The following is a 17580-nucleotide window of genomic DNA, read 5'->3' on the forward strand; positions in this document are numbered from 1 at the left end:
ACCAAAGTGCTTTCTTTTTATTCCTAAATAAATAAATACAATTCCCAAATAACCATAGATCTAGCTGTAAGAGCAAAATGTGCGATTTAAAACAAGGAAATGATGTTAATGTTTAGTAAGAATTTATTCTCCAGAAGAGAAATTCCATGGCAACACACACAAACACAATTCATAAGCATGATGAACACTGAATGAGAGACACATCAAACAAACGCAGCTAACCAGCTGGTGATCCAGAGAAGACACAGAAGTGATTCCAGAAAAAGACAAACATACCGGCCTTTATGATGAAAATATGTGCTGTCATGGCAACGGTCATTACGCACCGTGACCAAGGTTATGAATATGATGAGAATGGAAACAGAGGTAGGCTACGCCTAAAAGGCAGAGAAATTTGAATTTTATTTATTTATTTACATTAAAAAAAATAAAATAAAACTGTCTCTAATATAGTTGAAAATCGCTCCGTCTGCTGCTCAGCCCGTGCGTCCTCGGTCGCTTCCCGGAGAAACCCCAGCAGTGCTCCCTCTGCTCTTCACCTCTTGGCTGCCGGGGGACCCGAGGAAGCCGCGGAGGTCACACATGGGAGCGGGCAGCAGCATCTGATGGCCCCGGTTGCTCGTCAGGGGGACTGGGATCGGGGCTGGATGGGGAGCGCACAGCGGCTGACTCCGGCTGCTGGTCCACATGAGTCTGTTAAAGCGGGAGGGAGCGCCGACGGCCTCCCGCCGGTAGCCTCATGCTTGAGGGAGAACCGGGGCCAGGCCGCAGCCGTTTGCTCCTCATCCTCAGTCCCAGAGCCCGTTGCTGGTGACTTGAGGTCCTGTTAGAAAGAGACGTGCATGGTAAAAGAGGCGCATGTGTGCATTTATAGGCTATTTCTATATGTCCTAATGAACGGATTTCATTCAGGCTTATTAGATCATGGAATGCCATTCATATTAATGATAAATCCTATAAAATAACTCCATAGCCTATAAAATTCACGTTTCTTGCCCCCCACTCACCCCACTATGCGCTGGAGGATCAGCTTGCGCGTCTCCTCTGTCCCTATAATCACATTCAAGCCTTAAAATCATTTACTGATGCCTATTTGGGAAAAGTCTGACATATTACAACTACAACAGATCTGTCAGTATATGAACATTTAATGTATACCCCTTCATTAACAAATATTCGGCTAACATTTAAAACCTCTGCTATTTCTGTTTGAAAAATATATAACAAGTTGGTGCTACTTACTTACCTTGCGAGGCAGCTGGATTCGCAGAATCATCTAGCAAGTCAGGTTAGCTACTTTGGAGGCGGGCTTATGTCCGCACGTGCCAATAGTTAATTGACTTCACTCATTATTAGGGTCCAACCAATTGGAACATCCTTAATGATGGCGGCTCATTTTTGGATGCCGGGTCAGCGAGGAGACGAGGTCGGGAGGACGGAGGAGAGGACGCATTTTGGCCAAATGGAATGCCCCTTGTGTTTGTGTAGTTTCCAGTCAGCTGTGCAGCGTTGAATGCTGCCCTTTGTTGTGGCGTGAGCGTGATTTAACCGTATTCCCAAGTTTGTTTTGCAATATTTAGCCTACTCGAGGTTCAACGATGTTCCAGCAAACGTTCAAGAACTTCATTATCAATTTCAACGCTTTGAACGAGAGGAATACTGTCTCCAGCGGTGACCTAGTGACGGGCCAGATCTTCTTCGACCTTACGAAGCCAACGAATATCAGTTCAATAACGCTGGTGCTGAAAGGCAATGCGCGTGTCCACTGGTCCACACGTGGAGGAGAGGGCAGAAACCGGAGACGTAACGGAAAACACTACTCTGCAAAGTTGGAGTTCTTGAACTTCAAAAGCTACATCATGCGAGGAAACGGTGGTATGCCAGCCTCTGCCGACACGGTAACGGGTGCATGATAACACATGGCAAACAATCAACTCGTCTCCAAACAGTTCAGTTACTCAGTCACTCGCTCTCTTCCAGCTATCGGTGGACCATCAAAACTTCAGCCTGGGACGCATGTGTACCCATTTACATGTCAACTCCCCCAGGGGTATGTATGTTCTCATGTTGGGTGTGATTTTGTCTCTTTTGTTGCTGTTCACTATGGAGAATATACATTTTCCTAACATGATAGTTTTAAATTCCCTTGAATCTTCATGTTAATTTGTTGTATAAACTGTTGTTACACTGTCCCTTGGTGCCAGATTGCATCAGCACTCTTATCTTCCACCTTGACTTATTTTCTGTGTGCCGATGCAGAAACTTCCCATCCTCCTTCGAAGGGGTTCACGGTCACATCATCTACACCATGACTGTGGGTATCAGCAGGCCGTGGCATCTGTCCAAGGACTTTGTGACCCAACTGAACTTTGTAAACCGCATAGATGCCAACCAGCCAGAGCTCCTGGTAAGTGACAGTCTCCCCCCACTGTTTTTGTGACTCATTTTGCCTTCGGACCTCATCGTTTTTTTCCTTTGGATTATCCTCACAAGTCCATGTTGACGCCCCCTAAGCAGGTGTAGGGATGGGGGATAATAAGACATAAAATGGATTAAATTAAACATAGATTTCTACCTGTTGCCCACTTGTTCTGCTGCAGATCTGTGTCACTTTCTCTTTGTGTGCCTCTCTGTTGTGTCTGTGCAGGCCCCCCTAGCAGGCTCCAACAGCATGACACTGTGCGGTCTGTGGTGCGCCTCAGGTCCCGTCTCAATGACCGTCCGCCTGGGCAAGAAAGTCTTCGCCCCCGGTACTGTGACTTGAATAATTCACTTACTGTGTCATTTGTCTAGTGATACACACAGTGGTGGAAGAAGTATTCAGATCTTTGACCTAAGTAAAAGTAGCAAGACCACAGTGTAAAAATACTTTGTTACAAGTAAAAGTCCTGCATTCAAAATCTTACTTAAGTCAAAGTACAAAAGTATTAGCATCAAAATATACTTAAAGTAGCAAAAGTAAAAGTCGTCATTATGCAGAATGGCCCATTTCAGAATCATATATATCATGTTATTGGACTATAATTATTGATGCATTAATGTGTTCATCACTTTAGTGTTGCAGCTGGTACAGGTGGAGCTAATTTTAATTACTTTATATACTGCTGGGTAGCTTAACCTATAAAAATATATCATAATTTATTAGTTGATTTATAATTTGTATTAATTAGCCTATCTAAATCTGCAAAGTAACTAGTAACTAAAGCTGTCAAATAATTGTAGTGGAGTAAAAAGTACAATATTTCCCTCTGAAATGTAGTGGAGTAGAAGTATAAAGTAGCATGAAATGGAAATACTCAAGTAAAGTACAAGTACCTCTAAATTGTACTTAAGTACAGTGAGTAAAGTACTTGAGTAAATGCACTTAGTTACATTCCACCACTGGATATACACTACCAGTCAAAAGTTTGGACACACCTGATTGAATGTACTATGTTTTGATCTAAAGGCTTATGCTTAAGTGTTTGAAATATGTTTTTTAGACAAATATAAATAGTGAAGTTGATGCCTGTGTATGAATTTCTTTCCAAAGCCTTTGCCTTTCCATCAAGGCAAAGGGCGGCTACTTTAAAGAATCTAAAATATAATAGTTTTGATTTAACACTTTTTTTTTTTTTTTTTTGGTCATTGCATAATTCCATTTGTGTTATTTCATAGTTTTGATGTCTTTACTATTATTCTAAAATGTGAAAAAAAAAAAATATATATATATATAGCCTATATATAGAAAAACACGTGTGTCCAAACTTTTGACTGGTAGTGTAAGCATGGAGTTTAGGAGCAGGGAAAAACAGTTAAACTAAACACAGCCGAACCCCCCCACCCCCCACAGGTGAAACAGCCAAAATAACCTGCGAGTTCAGCAACGCTTCGTCTCGAACGGCCACGCCAAAAGCCCGCCTCGTTCAGAACCAGACGTTCTACACCCTCAACAAGGACCACAGCGCGAAGAACACCGAGTCCTTGGTCTCCGAGACGGGCCAGCCTGTCCGCCCTCACAGCTCTGACGTGTGCACCGAGATGACGCTCGCTGTCCCCGCCGCTGTCCCGCTCACCGTCTCCAACTGCAGCATCATCCAAGTCGATTACGTTATTGAGGTAGGCGTCAGTGACAGAATGATGCCCCGATAGTGCGAGGTAAATAATAGTGCTGTTCATGCTTTAGTGATTCAGTTTGTCTCAGCTGTTTCTCACCTTTTTAATATAAAGGGTTCTTGCAAGTTTTATCCATACAATGCCATCAAGATACTTTAGGGATTGTATTTTTTTTTCCAACTTTATTGCAACAAACATAGTCATATTTTCCATTGTATTATATAAGACCTTTGAACTTTAAAATATGATTTATGTTGTTTGAAGTGTAGATAAATATTCACCCCAGCCTAGGTCTGGAGCAGAATTCAGAATTATCTACTTTAATGTTTATGAGCATTACAAATGTAAAAAATCCTTTTGCTACTTCAAAGTACATCCAAACCTACTGTTAGTCTTTGTATCAGGAAAAAAACTCAAATGTTTTGATTTTCAGTGGAGAGGCAATCTCTCTTTTTCATATTGGGATTAAGGATTGGGTCTTTGATGATGTTCACGCATGTTTTTAATGATCCTGTTTTACACTGTCGCCTGTCTGTCTCTGTTATTCCCTCCACCTCATAGGTGCGCCTTTGTGTGAGAGCTTCCTCTGACCTCGTAGTGCTGTTTCCCATCATCCTGTGCGATATCCCTGCATACACTGATCCCCCGTCTTATTCGTGAGTACCTCAAGGTGTTATTCCACCGTTTTGCAATCTTTTTTTGTCCTTTTTGAGGGAGCATGAGGTGTCCAACTTCACGTGAAACTTGTTTGGTAAAGGTTTTTGTCTGTTGAAACAATCCAAACTGATTTCACTTGATAGTAAAAGGTATTTTAAGGAAATTCATTTTCCTTTACATTGTCTAGATTGTGTTGATTTGACACACCAAAGTTTGATGTCATGTACCTCTAAATTAATTGGTTGATTTGGGCCTCTTCAACTGCTACCACTAGTCTTCTGAAGGTCCAAATCTGTCTTACATCTTTTCTAATATAAATTTGTATTGTATAGTGTACTACTTGATGTTTTGCCATTCTCTCTGTGGTTTAGTGTTCAATACTGCAGGCATGGCCCTCTCTTGCCTTGTTTTTAAGTGAGGTGTTTAAACTTGTATTGGATTAATTACTTTTATGTTTACTGTTACAAAGAATAGAACTGTAGCTCAGTATTATAACTCACTGTCATTCTGCAACACTGTGTCTCCTCCATGTTTTCAAACTGTCGGATTAGCTTTTTAAATACATGTTCTCAGTGCTCCAAATATGCAAAATGTGATGTTACCTTTTTATATTGACATGCAAAAACAATCATTTATACCTGCTGATAGAAGTATAGAATAAGAGACTGCATCTATGCCACAATGCCATTGTAATGTTTTTATTTTTTTATGAATGACATGCCAATTTTAACACTCCTATGGACACCAGAGTGCTTAGTTTATACAGCTGAACTTCAATGTATTGTTCAGCTGAAGCCAAAGGCCCAAACTGACTGTGGAAACTGCCTTATAGCAACATGCTACCATTGTATTTTAACTGTCATTAACAGTATTTTCAGAGTGTGTGTGTATTGTTATTGTGTGTAGAGTAACTCCATGAAGAGAAAAGTTATATTACAATTTGAACACTTAGGCTATCCCAGTGACCTTACTATCAACAAAGTTTTTCCCAAAGACATTAAATTGTAACACTGTTAACAGTTAGATAGAGAGCCTGGGGTGATTCTCCTGTCCAAGCCAAAATGGAAATATGATCATTTCCAGCTGGATTTTGTCCAGGTTTTTGAGCTAATTTAAAAAAATGATACTGTCAAAAATATACATCTACATAAATAATGTTATAGGAAGAGTAAGTCATAATTTGTACTTTATAAGTGTGTAAACATTTTCATTTTCTCACCTGAACTTTAACCATGTCTGTCAACATATCAACCTTTGTTATATTTATATTGTTTATAATTAAACTGAATAGAACAGTAAGTATATATTCTGAAGAAATTACATTTTTCCATAAATTGGATGCGGTTGATCTGCCATTCACAGAAAGGTAAAGTTTGCTCTAAATGATGATGATGATGATAATGAAGACAAAGGCCAGCCAGGCAGCTGAGTGCTGTGGTGAACCAGTCTGATGCCATTCAGCTTCCCCTCTGTTACTCCCTTTAGCAGCAAGAGAACTGCAAGCACTGTGCAAACTAAGTTCAACCTGTTTCAGCATAATTATCTGGCTTTCTGAACATCATCAGGTGAACTTTTTTATGACTTGATAATAGCTGAGAGCAGCTTGCACAACTAACACTTTTAACTGACTTCTCTTCAAAGACACTGTGGTGACTGAGCTGATAACGATGCTTGTTTCATAATTTGATTCAGTTGTAGGTTTACATCATTTCATGCTGTTTCATATTATTGTGTGAAAAGGTGATTTGGAGTGCATTTGTCTAGCATGCAGATCTGTAGTAACCCTAATTTACAATTTAGGCTTTCAGCCAACGCTCTTATCCAAAGAGATCTTAAGTGAGTGAGCAGTGTCTTGCTCAAGGACACCTTGATAGCCGAAGTTAGTGAGCATACTGACTTAGCTGCTGTTGCTGGGCTTAAATCTGAGTCCCTCTGGTTCTGGGACGGTCTCCCTAACCACAAGGCCACCCTGCCACGGTGCCACCCCACCCACTTTAACTGGGTGTCAAACAGCTCGATGGTGCAACTGCTTCTAAAGCTAATTTGGAGTGTCTCTGCCTTACAGTCAGACTGGTGTTGTATTGCGCACACAGTGCTAGTCTGAATTCAGAATGAGACGGCTCATCAGAAGTGAAGGTAATTTAACTGCCTGCGAGACAACTTCATGCTCCAACTGCCTCCGAAGCCATTTCTAAGTCCTGTCTGGATGACTGTGAAATCATTTCTTGGCATCTGTCTGCCTGGAAGGCTGGTCTACGTCAATTTGCATACACATTATCATTTAGGGTGAACTCGGCCCGTCTGACTGTCATTCTTTCCTTTTGGGGGGTTTCTCTCTGGTGTCGAACCCCACGATTCCTGTGCCTGCTAACATGATAGAATGTCATGTTGAGTTTATTGAAAAGTGCACTCTTACATTAGACAGTATAGTTTTTCTATGGGAGAAGTAAACTGGACTGATTTCCTCAACTCTGTCAGGCCATTGCATTGGGTCCAAGATATGTAATGTAGTGTTTATGTATCAAATATTAAACAAGAACATGTGACATCACTGTGTTTTGTGTCTTGTTTTCTTACATAAGTCTAAGTATCAGGGTTATTAGAACTAATTGAATGTGCCTTTTCTGTACTGTGACCCCTGGCTTGCAAATATGGTGCAGTCCATCTCCTATCCTATAGGGGGCAGCATCGCTCCAGGTTACAGTGTGAAGAGCTATGCTGACATTATTTACATCGTTTGGAGGCTATAGGCTTAACATGCTTCTCTCTCTCTGCTTCTCTCTCCCTCTCTGTCCCTCCCTCCCTGGCTCTCTCTAACAATTCATATTTTCCATATTCATATTTTTGCTTTTTATGACAAAATCCCACAAACTTGTCAAATGAGTGCTGCTGCCTCCACGAACCAGTAATCCCTTAAAATAACCTTACATTGTCATTAATGTACATTAACTCATTTAAAATCCCCTTAAAAAATAAGGGAGTTATTAATGGAGAAGATCCCATCAAAACCACCTTAAATACTCCCTTAATCTTGACTCTAGTTTCTTATTTAATCAAAAATTCAATTCTGAAAAATGTTCTATTACTTTCCACTTAATAACCCTGTAAACCATGCACAAAATGCATGCAAAATCTCTTAATTACTACAGGGTTCCCACATGTCCTGGAAAACCTGGAAAACCTGGAAATTTAGAGACTAGTTTTCCAGTCATGGAAACACCTGTAAATTGATTAAAATGACCAAATATCCTGGAAATAATCTATGTTGTCCTGGAAAATTTTAATTGTATTTTAGCCCCTCACTCAGATGTGACTAGGTGTCAGTAGTCATCTGTTTGACAAAAGTAAATTTAACTTAAACTGAAATTAAGATCCTGACTCTGCTGACTAGAACCTTGCTTGTGTTGTATGAAAATCTAATGTGTACGTCACTTTGGATAAAAGCGTCTGCCAAATGGGAAATTGTAATTGTAATTGTAAGATTTTATTGATCTACATCAATACAGTTATAGACTACTAGGGGTGCATGTAACAACCCATTACAATACCACCTGTTAAACAATGCTTTGACAATAACACACACCTTACAGTGTACATTATGGTGTGATTTACTGCTTTATCACATTTTGAAATTGTTACAGAGGTAGAACATAGTCAATTTTTGTCCAAGTTTGAAGTTCATATGAGGGACCTGGAGTATAAGCCAGTGTTTGGAGTGAGTATTGTAACTGCCACAATTCAAGTAAGTGTAACACAGAACGTGAATGTTGGTGTTTGTTTGCTGAGGAGAGCTTTGTAAGTAAAAAAAAAACATACTAGTGCTGATCACGTCTAACAAAAAGAGGAGGCCACGATCTTATTGTACAGTTAGCAGTGATGGGTGTAGCCGTCACCCCTAATGAACTCGAGACACTTCATCATGAACCGTACTATTTTAATGGATAATTATTACCCATAATTCACAGTTATGGGTAATAGCACTTATCGTAATACACACATGCTTTAAGGGACAACACACTGCCAAAATATGGTGATTAAAAACAATGATCTTATAAGATTATTGACAGGGACACTTCTATCTTACATTTTTCTCAAAATAACTAACTGTTGTAATAGTTTTTCACATGATGATACAGCTTAATGCTTTCAAGCATGTCCTCATGTTGTGTGCAGTTGTAAGGTGAGAAATGTGTAAATTTCCAAGTGCACAGATGCACTTATCTTGGATTCCATACATACACATACATTCCATACATTTTTCCAACCAATTTGTTTAGCCCACATGACCCAGGATGTGTTTGTACTGAATACTGGACACACCCACACAAAGAGCATTCTACTACTGTATTTGTATTGAATTAACTCATTTTCACCCACATACAGTATGTCCTTATAACATATGCCTCATTATGTTTAACTATGAAAAACATTTCAGTTGCATATAATGCCCATTAAAAAGAACACTTTTATAAGTGGTGGTTTTCTAAATGTTTTGGGGCAAATTACATACAAACTAGAAAAAGATACCAAAAGTGAATATCTCTTTGTGAAATTGAAGGCGGTTGAGAAGATAACACTATGCAGCTGATTGGACCTTTCCCTTTTAACTACACTGCACGATGTATCCCAGAAAACACGTATAACATATTCTGTCTACCCCATTTTCACAAAGGAACATTTCATATTCTTAGAGCTGATAACTTTTGGAAAGGCAAGCAAGACCTTCCTTAGGCTAGGTCTATACAGAATACACCGAGCAGCACTTTATTTAAATAAAATCTCAACTTTTAGAAGCGGTTCACACACCGCCCCCCACAGTGTGTTTTGAGTGGAAGAAAATGATGGGAATAACATGCAAATCAGCTATAAAAGTTTAAATTTCAGTGAAATGAGAGCCACTTGGTGGATTGGATAAGTACGTTTTTGGAGTTGTCAAATTTCATGTGCTGATGACAACAATTGTGAGCAAAGAATAGAGAATAAAATGGAGTGGCTACCTCTGTGGGTGGCCATTGGTTAAAGTGAAATCTTGTGGTGTAATGATTGCTGGTGTCATTCGGTATTCAGGGACACACTTGTATTCAATGCACCACCGTTTCCGTTTAAATAAACGTTTTGCTTTGTCGGGTCTGAACGCAGGGCTGACCACACGAGATCGTTCTCCAACACAGAGTTTGACGTCTGGATAGCAATATCCAGTAATGGACGGATTAAAAAAAAATTCTTGGAAAACCGAAACTAAGTTTCTTTCAACTGAAGATAATGATAATAATAATAATAATAACAATAATAATAATAATAATGATAATGATAATAGAGTACAAATAAAAAAATGAAAATAGAATCAGCTCAAATATTTTGATAATATCACAATTAGACCTCACAATATGAAAATGAATGGGGGGGTAGATATAATTAAATTAAATAAATAAAAACGACGACAATATTTACTAGAGCACTTCCGGGTGATTTATATATTTTTGGCACAAGAATAGAAAAGTTGCCAAGCTCATAGAAAACCACAAATACACTAGACATATAATAATATACGGGAAAATAAAACAAAATGAAGCCAGTTAGTAGAAAACCAAACTAATGTAGCGTTATGGGAAACTAACGGAAACACTGAAAAAAACAAGTGTCGCGTGTTGAAGACGTCACACTGGATGCGACGGAGAGTTGCTGGTTTCCACGCTGTTTATCACGATTTTCACTTGTCTCGTCAGACTATTCTTGTTTTGGTTTTGTGAATCATGGAGCAGAAACGACCAAACGCCGCCACCCGGAATAAACCCAATGCGGGGAAGATAAAAGACTCCTTGGACCCGGTTAAAAACTTCGAGAAGTGGAAGAAAAAGTACAACAAGACGAAAGCACGAGTCAAGCGAGAGCGAGCCCACATGAAGAAACCCGAGTGGCAGGTAGAACGGGAATACATAGAGAAACTTGTCAGCCGGTATGGCAACATAAACACCAAGGACTCTATCAAATTTTCAGATTTCCCCATTTCAAAGAACACGCTGAGAGGATTGCAGGAGGCTCAGTATCGACAGCCCACTGAAATCCAGAGACAGACTATCGGCTTCGCTCTGCAAGGGAAAGATGTGCTCGGTGCTGCCAAGACCGGCTCCGGTAAGACTTTAGCCTTCCTTATACCCGTGCTGGAGTGTCTGTACCGGCAGCAGTGGACCGCCATGGACGGCCTGGGCGCTCTCATCATCTCCCCCACCAGAGAGCTGGCCTACCAGACCTACGAGGTGCTCCGCAAGGTGGGCAAAAACCACGAGTTCTCCGCCGGACTCATCATCGGCGGCAAGGACCTGAAGAACGAGTCGGAGAGGATCCACTGCACCAACATCGTCATCTGCACGCCGGGCCGCCTGCTGCAGCACATGGACGAGACGGCCGCCTTCCACGCCTCCAACCTGCACATGCTGGTGCTGGACGAGGCGGACCGCATCCTGGACATGGGCTTCGCGGACACCCTGAACGCCATCGTGGAGAACCTCCCCGAGACGCGGCAGACGCTGCTGTTCTCCGCCACGCAGACCAAGTCGGTGAAAGACCTGGCGCGGCTCAGCCTCAAAGACCCCGAGTACGTGTGGGTGCACGAGAGAGCCAAGTTCAGCACGCCGGCCACGCTGGAGCAGAGCTACGTGGTGTGCGAGCTCCACCAGAAGGTCGACATGCTCTTCTCCTTCATCAGGAGCCACTTGCAGAAGAAGGTCATCGTCTTCTTCGCCTGCTGCAAGGAGGTGCAGTACATGTTCCGGGTGTTCTGCCGGCTGCGGCCGGGCATGCCGATCCTGGCCCTGCACGGCAAGCAGCAGCAGATGAAGCGGGTGGAGGTCTACAACGACTTCCTCAAGAAGAAGAACGCCGTGCTCTTCGCCACGGACATCGCCGCCAGAGGGCTGGACTTCCCCGCCGTGAACTGGGTGCTGCAGTTCGACTGTCCGGAAGACGCCGACACGTACATCCACAGGGTGGGCCGCACCGCCAGGTACAAGGAGGGGGGGGAGGCCCTGTTGGTGCTGCTGCCGTCCGAGGAGAGGGGCATGGTCGCTCAGCTGCAAGAGAAGAGGGTCCCCATCAATAAGATCCAGGTGAGCCCGCGTGCGTCTGTGCCTTCCTGGTTGTCATGCAGCAAGCCTCAGAAAGCTGCTGCTAGACCCAAACACCATTCACAAGTCCGGCAAGCAGCAAACACCTCTTAGAACGTGACATAGGCCCTTTATGAATCATGAGGGTCTAATGGAAAATTTGGCAGATGTGAATCCACCAAACAGCACTTATTTCAATTAAATTCAGCTTTTATTTATTCACACTGCCGGCTACTGAATAGTTAGGAGACACTTTTCAATTCAGCATGCATATAATACACCGAGCAGCACTTGATTTCAATAAAATCTCAACTTTTAGAAGCGGTTCACACACCGCCCCCCACAGTATGTTTTGAGTGGAAGAAAATAATGGGAATAACATGCAAATCAGCTATAAAAGTTTAAATTTCAGTGAAATGAGAGCCACTTGGTGGATTGGATGTATGCCAAATAGAAGAGTGGAGCATAATGATTCAGAAAACATCTTTAATCATGTTTTACCAGTCATGTACATTTGCAGGGGAGCAAGGCAACATTCACTTGCCAGATAATTGAATGGAGTTTGGTGTGAGGTCTCTTCGTACAAGAGAGAACAGAACATATCAGGGCTGAACTACTGCTAACCACATACACACACACACACACAGATCTGGTCAGTATGTTGCTCACAGTAAAAGACAGTAGATGCCAGTAGACAACATTTCCATTGATTGATTTATGGATTCATTGATTGCAGGTGAACCCAGATAAACTCCAGAGCGTGCAGCAGAAGTTGGAGGCGTTCCTGGCCCAGGAGAAGGACCAGAAAGAGAGAGCCCAGAGATGTTTTGTTTCCTACCTGCGCTCCGTCTACCTGATGAAAAACAAAGACGTTTTCGACGTGTTCAAACTCCAGCTTCACGAGTACGCCGTCTCTCTCGGCCTCGCCGTCGCGCCGAGGGTGCGCTTCTTAAGTAAAGCTCAGAAACGCAGGGGCGACGAGGAAGAGCGGCCCGAGGAAGAGCAGTCCGAGGAGGAGACGGAGCTGAAGAGCTTCAAGGCAAAACTAAGAGGAGAGGCTCCCGACGCGGAAAGCCAGAGCGCAGAGTCGGAAGATTCAGGTGAGGAGGAGGAAACTGGTGATGAACAAGAGGGGGAGGAGGAGCCGTCTAAGGTGCTACTCCTCGGTGCAGGTGATGACAGCGAGGAGGACGATGATCTGAGGGACTTGGACCTGCTGACAGTCAAACGAAAAGATGTGTTCAATCTGACGGAGGGCCAAGAGAGTGAGCAGGAAGACCCCGACGAGCCCAAAAAGAAAGCTGAAAAGGATACAAAATTCACGGAGGCCAAGAAGGTTCTGAAGAGGAATTTCCAAGTCAACACCAAGGTGACGTTTACCGAAGAAGGGGCGGCCGTGCAGCAGTGGCCCCCGGTTCAGCGGTCAGCGAGGCCGGTGACAGGTGAGGGGGAGGAGGAGGAGGAGGAGATCTCGGGTATCAACATGGAGAAGGCCAGGGAGAGACTGAAGCGCGAGGACCAGGAGTTCGACAAGCAGGAGTACAGCCGCAAAGTCAAAGAGAAACACCGGGAGAGGAGGCTGAAGGCGAAGGCCGCCAGGAGGGAAGCCAGCAAGCAGCGGGGCGACAAGTCGGACGACGAGGACGAAGAGGACGAGGTGGTGGCGTACCTGGCCAACAGCGGCGATGAGTTTGACCCCAGCACCCTACCGGACCCCGACAAGCAACACTCGGACCCGGAGGAGGAGGAGGAGGAGGAGGAGCAGAGCGGCCGTCGAGCCGGGTCGAGCAAACGCCGCCACGGCAGCGAAAGCGAGGAGGAGGAAGAGGAGGAGTCCGCAGCGGGAGGCGGGAAGAGATCGAGGCACCAGGCGGACCAGCACACAGCCCTGGACACCGGCCTTTCCCTGGCCGAAGACGAGGAGTTAGTCCTGCATTTGCTGGGAGGCCACAGCTAGAGATCGGAAAATGGAGAGACTGGGCTAACACTAGAAAAGGCCAGTGGATTCTGAGGGTCTTAAAACACCATCAATGGGGTAAATAGAGAAACCCAGTGTCTAGTCTCCCTTTTTTTGTATTTGTAGTTCTTATATAGCAACTCATAATTTTCTTGATGGACTTGGAACTTGATTTCTGGTATTAAGGATATTTATTGAACGCTTTAAATAATGCAGTGTCTTTTTTTTCATGTTATCTTCATGTTAAATAGAGAATATTATCACAATTGTGAGGTTTTCTGAGGTGTTGAATAAGACTTGGACATTCTAGCTTTTGTGGTATAATTTGTGCCTACAGAAATTAGAACATGAATTCCATCTGACATTTTCATGCTGAAACTGAATAATACTATTAAAAGAATATGTATTGTACAATATGATACTTCATGTAATTATTTGAAATTGAACCGAATGTTGATCATGTCCAGCTGTTATTTCAGGCTAGTTTGAAGGATCTGTAGCCTACATTCATTTGTGTAGAATTCCAGAATTAGAAACGGAATAGTTAACATTATTTTAGGTTTTGTGTAAATACTCCGACAGCTGGCAGTAATGCCACATTTTGGATGCCACCTGCCATAAAGCACCAAGAGGAAGAAGAAGCAGAGCCGTCATCATGTGATGAATCACAGAATTAGCAGCAGCATGTGTGTTTTTGCTACCAAAATCAAACCTGGGAAACCTATATCACAGAAAACAGAAATGTGACATGTTTTAAACATGTTTATGGTAGACATAAACATGTTTGATGAAAAAGATTGGGCACAGTTAGTGGGTCGAACATTGTATTTTTCATCAGTCTTTGCCCTCCACCATGTTTTTTCTTTTGTGTTATAATATTATCAATATTTTAATCAGTCCTTGACTCCTCGATTATTGAACCAAGCACAATATCTATTGATATATGTATATAAGGTTATCATTGCAGATTTTCTTGAACATGCTTTTGTGTGTGTCTGCATACAGAATTTTTCCAAGTTTCCTATTCCCTCGCAGTAAAGCTACAGTCTCCTCCCAAGTGGACGACAGAGTTCCAAGCATTGTTGTATGGTGAGAATGAGATCATATATTATTGCTAGTAATAGAGGTAAAGAATGTTAATGGCCAACATATATTTACTAATTCCATTACACTCACTACTTTATGCTACAGGTTACAGTGCATGAGTAAAGGTGTGTTGACACTACGCTGACACTGTAACAGTAGTGTGCAAATAAATGTATTCAAATAATATGATTCAGTAATGATATGATTCACTGGTATTTCTGTAAAGTGGATAGGACGATGACAGGAGTTCAGAAGTGGACTGCAGGTGAGAGGGAGTCCAGCAGGGCTTTGGCTCATCTCCTTCTGTTTGTCCACAGTGAGTCTGTGAAATCTGTCAAGGCCAAAGGTCGGATGGAACATTCTAGAGGATATGGAGTCAGTTTTCAGACTCAATCTTTATTGATTTGGATATCAGTATGTGTACATAAATGCAGATATCTGTATACTGTATGTGCATGTGTACGTAGCTTATAAACTTAGTTCCACTAACCTGACACTCTGGGCCGGGGCAGAAGGATTTGATTTCCATGTCCAACATCATTAAGTTGTAAATGACTTCCTGTGTTTCATAATCATGTCTGCCATTGCTGTCCTACTGGAGCTGTGAAAGTAAAGGAACCACTGAGTTACAACATTTTGACAGTGAACTGAACTCAAGTCCTTCTGGCTCTGCTGTGGCTGCAGAAAACACACCGCGGGTTACAGATTGTGACTTTCTAAAGTCTAATTTCACAGCTGTTTTTTTGTTATTTACACATACTATATGACCTGAAACAAAGAATGAAAGTTCACATGTCAAGGGAAAATGAGTTCAATAGACACACGCTGACAGTTAAACCTTTATACATGATTACATCTCCTTTATTTAACAATTTCTATCCCTCTTGGGGAAACCGGCCGTCTCCTTCCCACCTTATAACTTGATATTTGTAATCAAACTAAGGGCCTCCTTTCCTAATTGTACTTATTCTTACCTTTTATCCTTACCTATAATTACTATATGGAAGAGAGATCTTGTTACTTCTGGTAATATCAAATAAAGTCTGTCTTATCATAAATATTGCATCCAGAAATCCTAATCAACAAATTATTCACTATAACTTCGCTCAGAGACTATACCCAACACCACATAAACTATATCTAGGTCAGTCATTACTACCTCCAAACTGTACTGTTTGCTCCCAGTGTAATCTAGGTACTTTTGTCCAGGGGTGCAAACTTTCTGGCATTCTGTTGGCTTCATTTTGTCAGTACACATCCCCCGTTTACCCAAGCTGGTATCGAGTAACGATGACTCTTGACTGTAGGGATGAGAACATAAATACAGTATAAGACTGTGAAAATGATCATGCATGTATGTGAACTTATAAAATTAGCACAAAAAAGTTGATCACAAACAAAAAAAAACAACAAAAATCTTTAATTATGTTTTATTTATTACAGTCACAGTGAGCACACAAAAAGGTGAACTCTTTCTCTCTATACATCTGTCATTCGCTATATTACACACACACACACACACACACACGTCTGGCCAATAGAACCTGTCATCTGCCCTGACAACTGAGTCTGCTACAACATAGTGTGTAGATCCATCCTTATGGCGTCCGACTGGTGATGCTGTCACACTCTGAGTGTAGGATGGGTGGATGAAGTGGTAATAGGGGGGGGGGGACCCTGCATTGTTTGTGATGAAGCCCACTAGTGGCTGGTGAGCAAGTGTGACATATAGGTTACAGTTTGGGCCTGGACTTATGACAGTTTAGACCTGCTGACATTACGAACAACAACCCCTGAGTGTGAAGTGATGTGTCCAACATTAAGCCACTTTCTTATGGTTTCATTTGATCATCCAAAAATATCTGTCATGCTCAGTACCACTCTTTAATCTCATAATATCCCCCGCTTTGCTTTGCTTCAGCCAGTGATCTTGCACCAGTCAGTCCAGTGAGGTAACACAATACAAGAGGTTGTTGTCAGCCAGTCAATAACCGGTCCGTTAGTTTTTAACCAGCTGGGAGCTTAGGAGATTTTCAGTCACGTCACATAAAACCAGTTTGTTCTCTTCACTTCTTGATCTGCCCGGAGCCGTCCCTCCAGCCCTGCTTCACCTCTTTAGCAAACGCCTCTCTGACTCTCCTGAAGCGGCTGCCCATCTCTCCCAGGTCGCCCGGGACTCTGTCGGCTTCCTGCCGGACCTGTCGCAGCGTGTCGGACCGCAGCACCCGCTCCGAGGCGTCCCGGCCGGCTATCTGAGCCTTGGTGATGGCGTATGCCGTGATCTGGGCCGCCCTGCGGATCGGACGGGACTCGGCCAATTTCTCGATGACATGAGCGTTGTTGAGGAGGGAAAGTAACATGCGAGCCAGCATTTTTTCTTCGATGCTTCCCAGAGCAGGCGAGTCAAAGCTGCTAGCCGTGCGTTAGCTTAGCTAGCTGCCCGGTCCGAATCTCAGACGTTTCAATGTTTCAGCCCTGAAAATGACAACGGGATTTGTTATCGTTTGGAAATACAAACACAAATTTATTGATAACGAATTGGTCGGTCAGTTATTCGCGTGTGTGGTGTAGAATGAAAGCAAAGTGTGAACTTACTTGAGGTGATTCAGGTGACCGCAGGGTTGCCCGGGATGACATAACAGTCCGTTGAAGTGTTTCCGACCGGACGTATTTGCTGGTCGG

The 17580-nt window shown here is 42.7% G+C and overlaps 3 protein-coding genes across 3 annotated transcripts; 2 read left to right on the plus strand and 1 right to left on the minus strand.

The window, feature by feature from the left end:
• The first annotated feature begins 1598 nt into the window (after positions 1 to 1598).
• On the plus strand, positions 1599 to 4755 carry LOC139654021 (arrestin domain-containing protein 3-like). Its single transcript, XM_071531041.1, has 6 exons — positions 1599 to 1875; positions 1981 to 2050; positions 2260 to 2407; positions 2648 to 2750; positions 3833 to 4098; positions 4657 to 4755. The coding sequence occupies exons 1-6, from the start codon at positions 1599 to 1601 to the stop codon at positions 4753 to 4755; spliced, it is 963 nt and encodes a 320-aa protein (XP_071387142.1).
• A 5699-nt stretch (positions 4756 to 10454) lies between these two features.
• Positions 10455 to 14527, plus strand: ddx10 (DEAD (Asp-Glu-Ala-Asp) box polypeptide 10). Its single transcript, XM_071531032.1, has 2 exons — positions 10455 to 11858; positions 12592 to 14527. Exons 1-2 carry the CDS (start codon positions 10506 to 10508, stop codon positions 13810 to 13812), a joined length of 2574 nt encoding a protein of 857 aa, XP_071387133.1. The 5' UTR covers positions 10455 to 10505; the 3' UTR covers positions 13813 to 14527.
• A 1813-nt stretch (positions 14528 to 16340) lies between these two features.
• LOC139654012 (protein NCBP2AS2-like) lies at positions 16341 to 17566 on the minus strand. The gene is made up of 2 exons (XM_071531029.1): positions 17494 to 17566; positions 16341 to 17373 (listed from the first exon to the last, which is right to left on the minus strand). The coding sequence occupies exon 2, from the start codon at positions 17268 to 17270 to the stop codon at positions 16965 to 16967; it is 306 nt and encodes a 101-aa protein (XP_071387130.1). The 5' UTR covers positions 17271 to 17373; positions 17494 to 17566; the 3' UTR covers positions 16341 to 16964.
• Between the last annotated feature and the right edge of the window lie 14 nt (positions 17567 to 17580).

The sequence above is a fragment of the Centroberyx affinis genome, unplaced genomic scaffold, assembly GCF_046629955.1.
Source record: "Centroberyx affinis isolate AG114_WGS23_722 - 3 ecotype Tasmania unplaced genomic scaffold, CSIRO-AGI_Caff_v1 ptg002023l_1, whole genome shotgun sequence".
In the NCBI taxonomy this organism is placed as follows: domain Eukaryota; kingdom Metazoa; phylum Chordata; class Actinopteri; order Beryciformes; family Berycidae; genus Centroberyx; species Centroberyx affinis.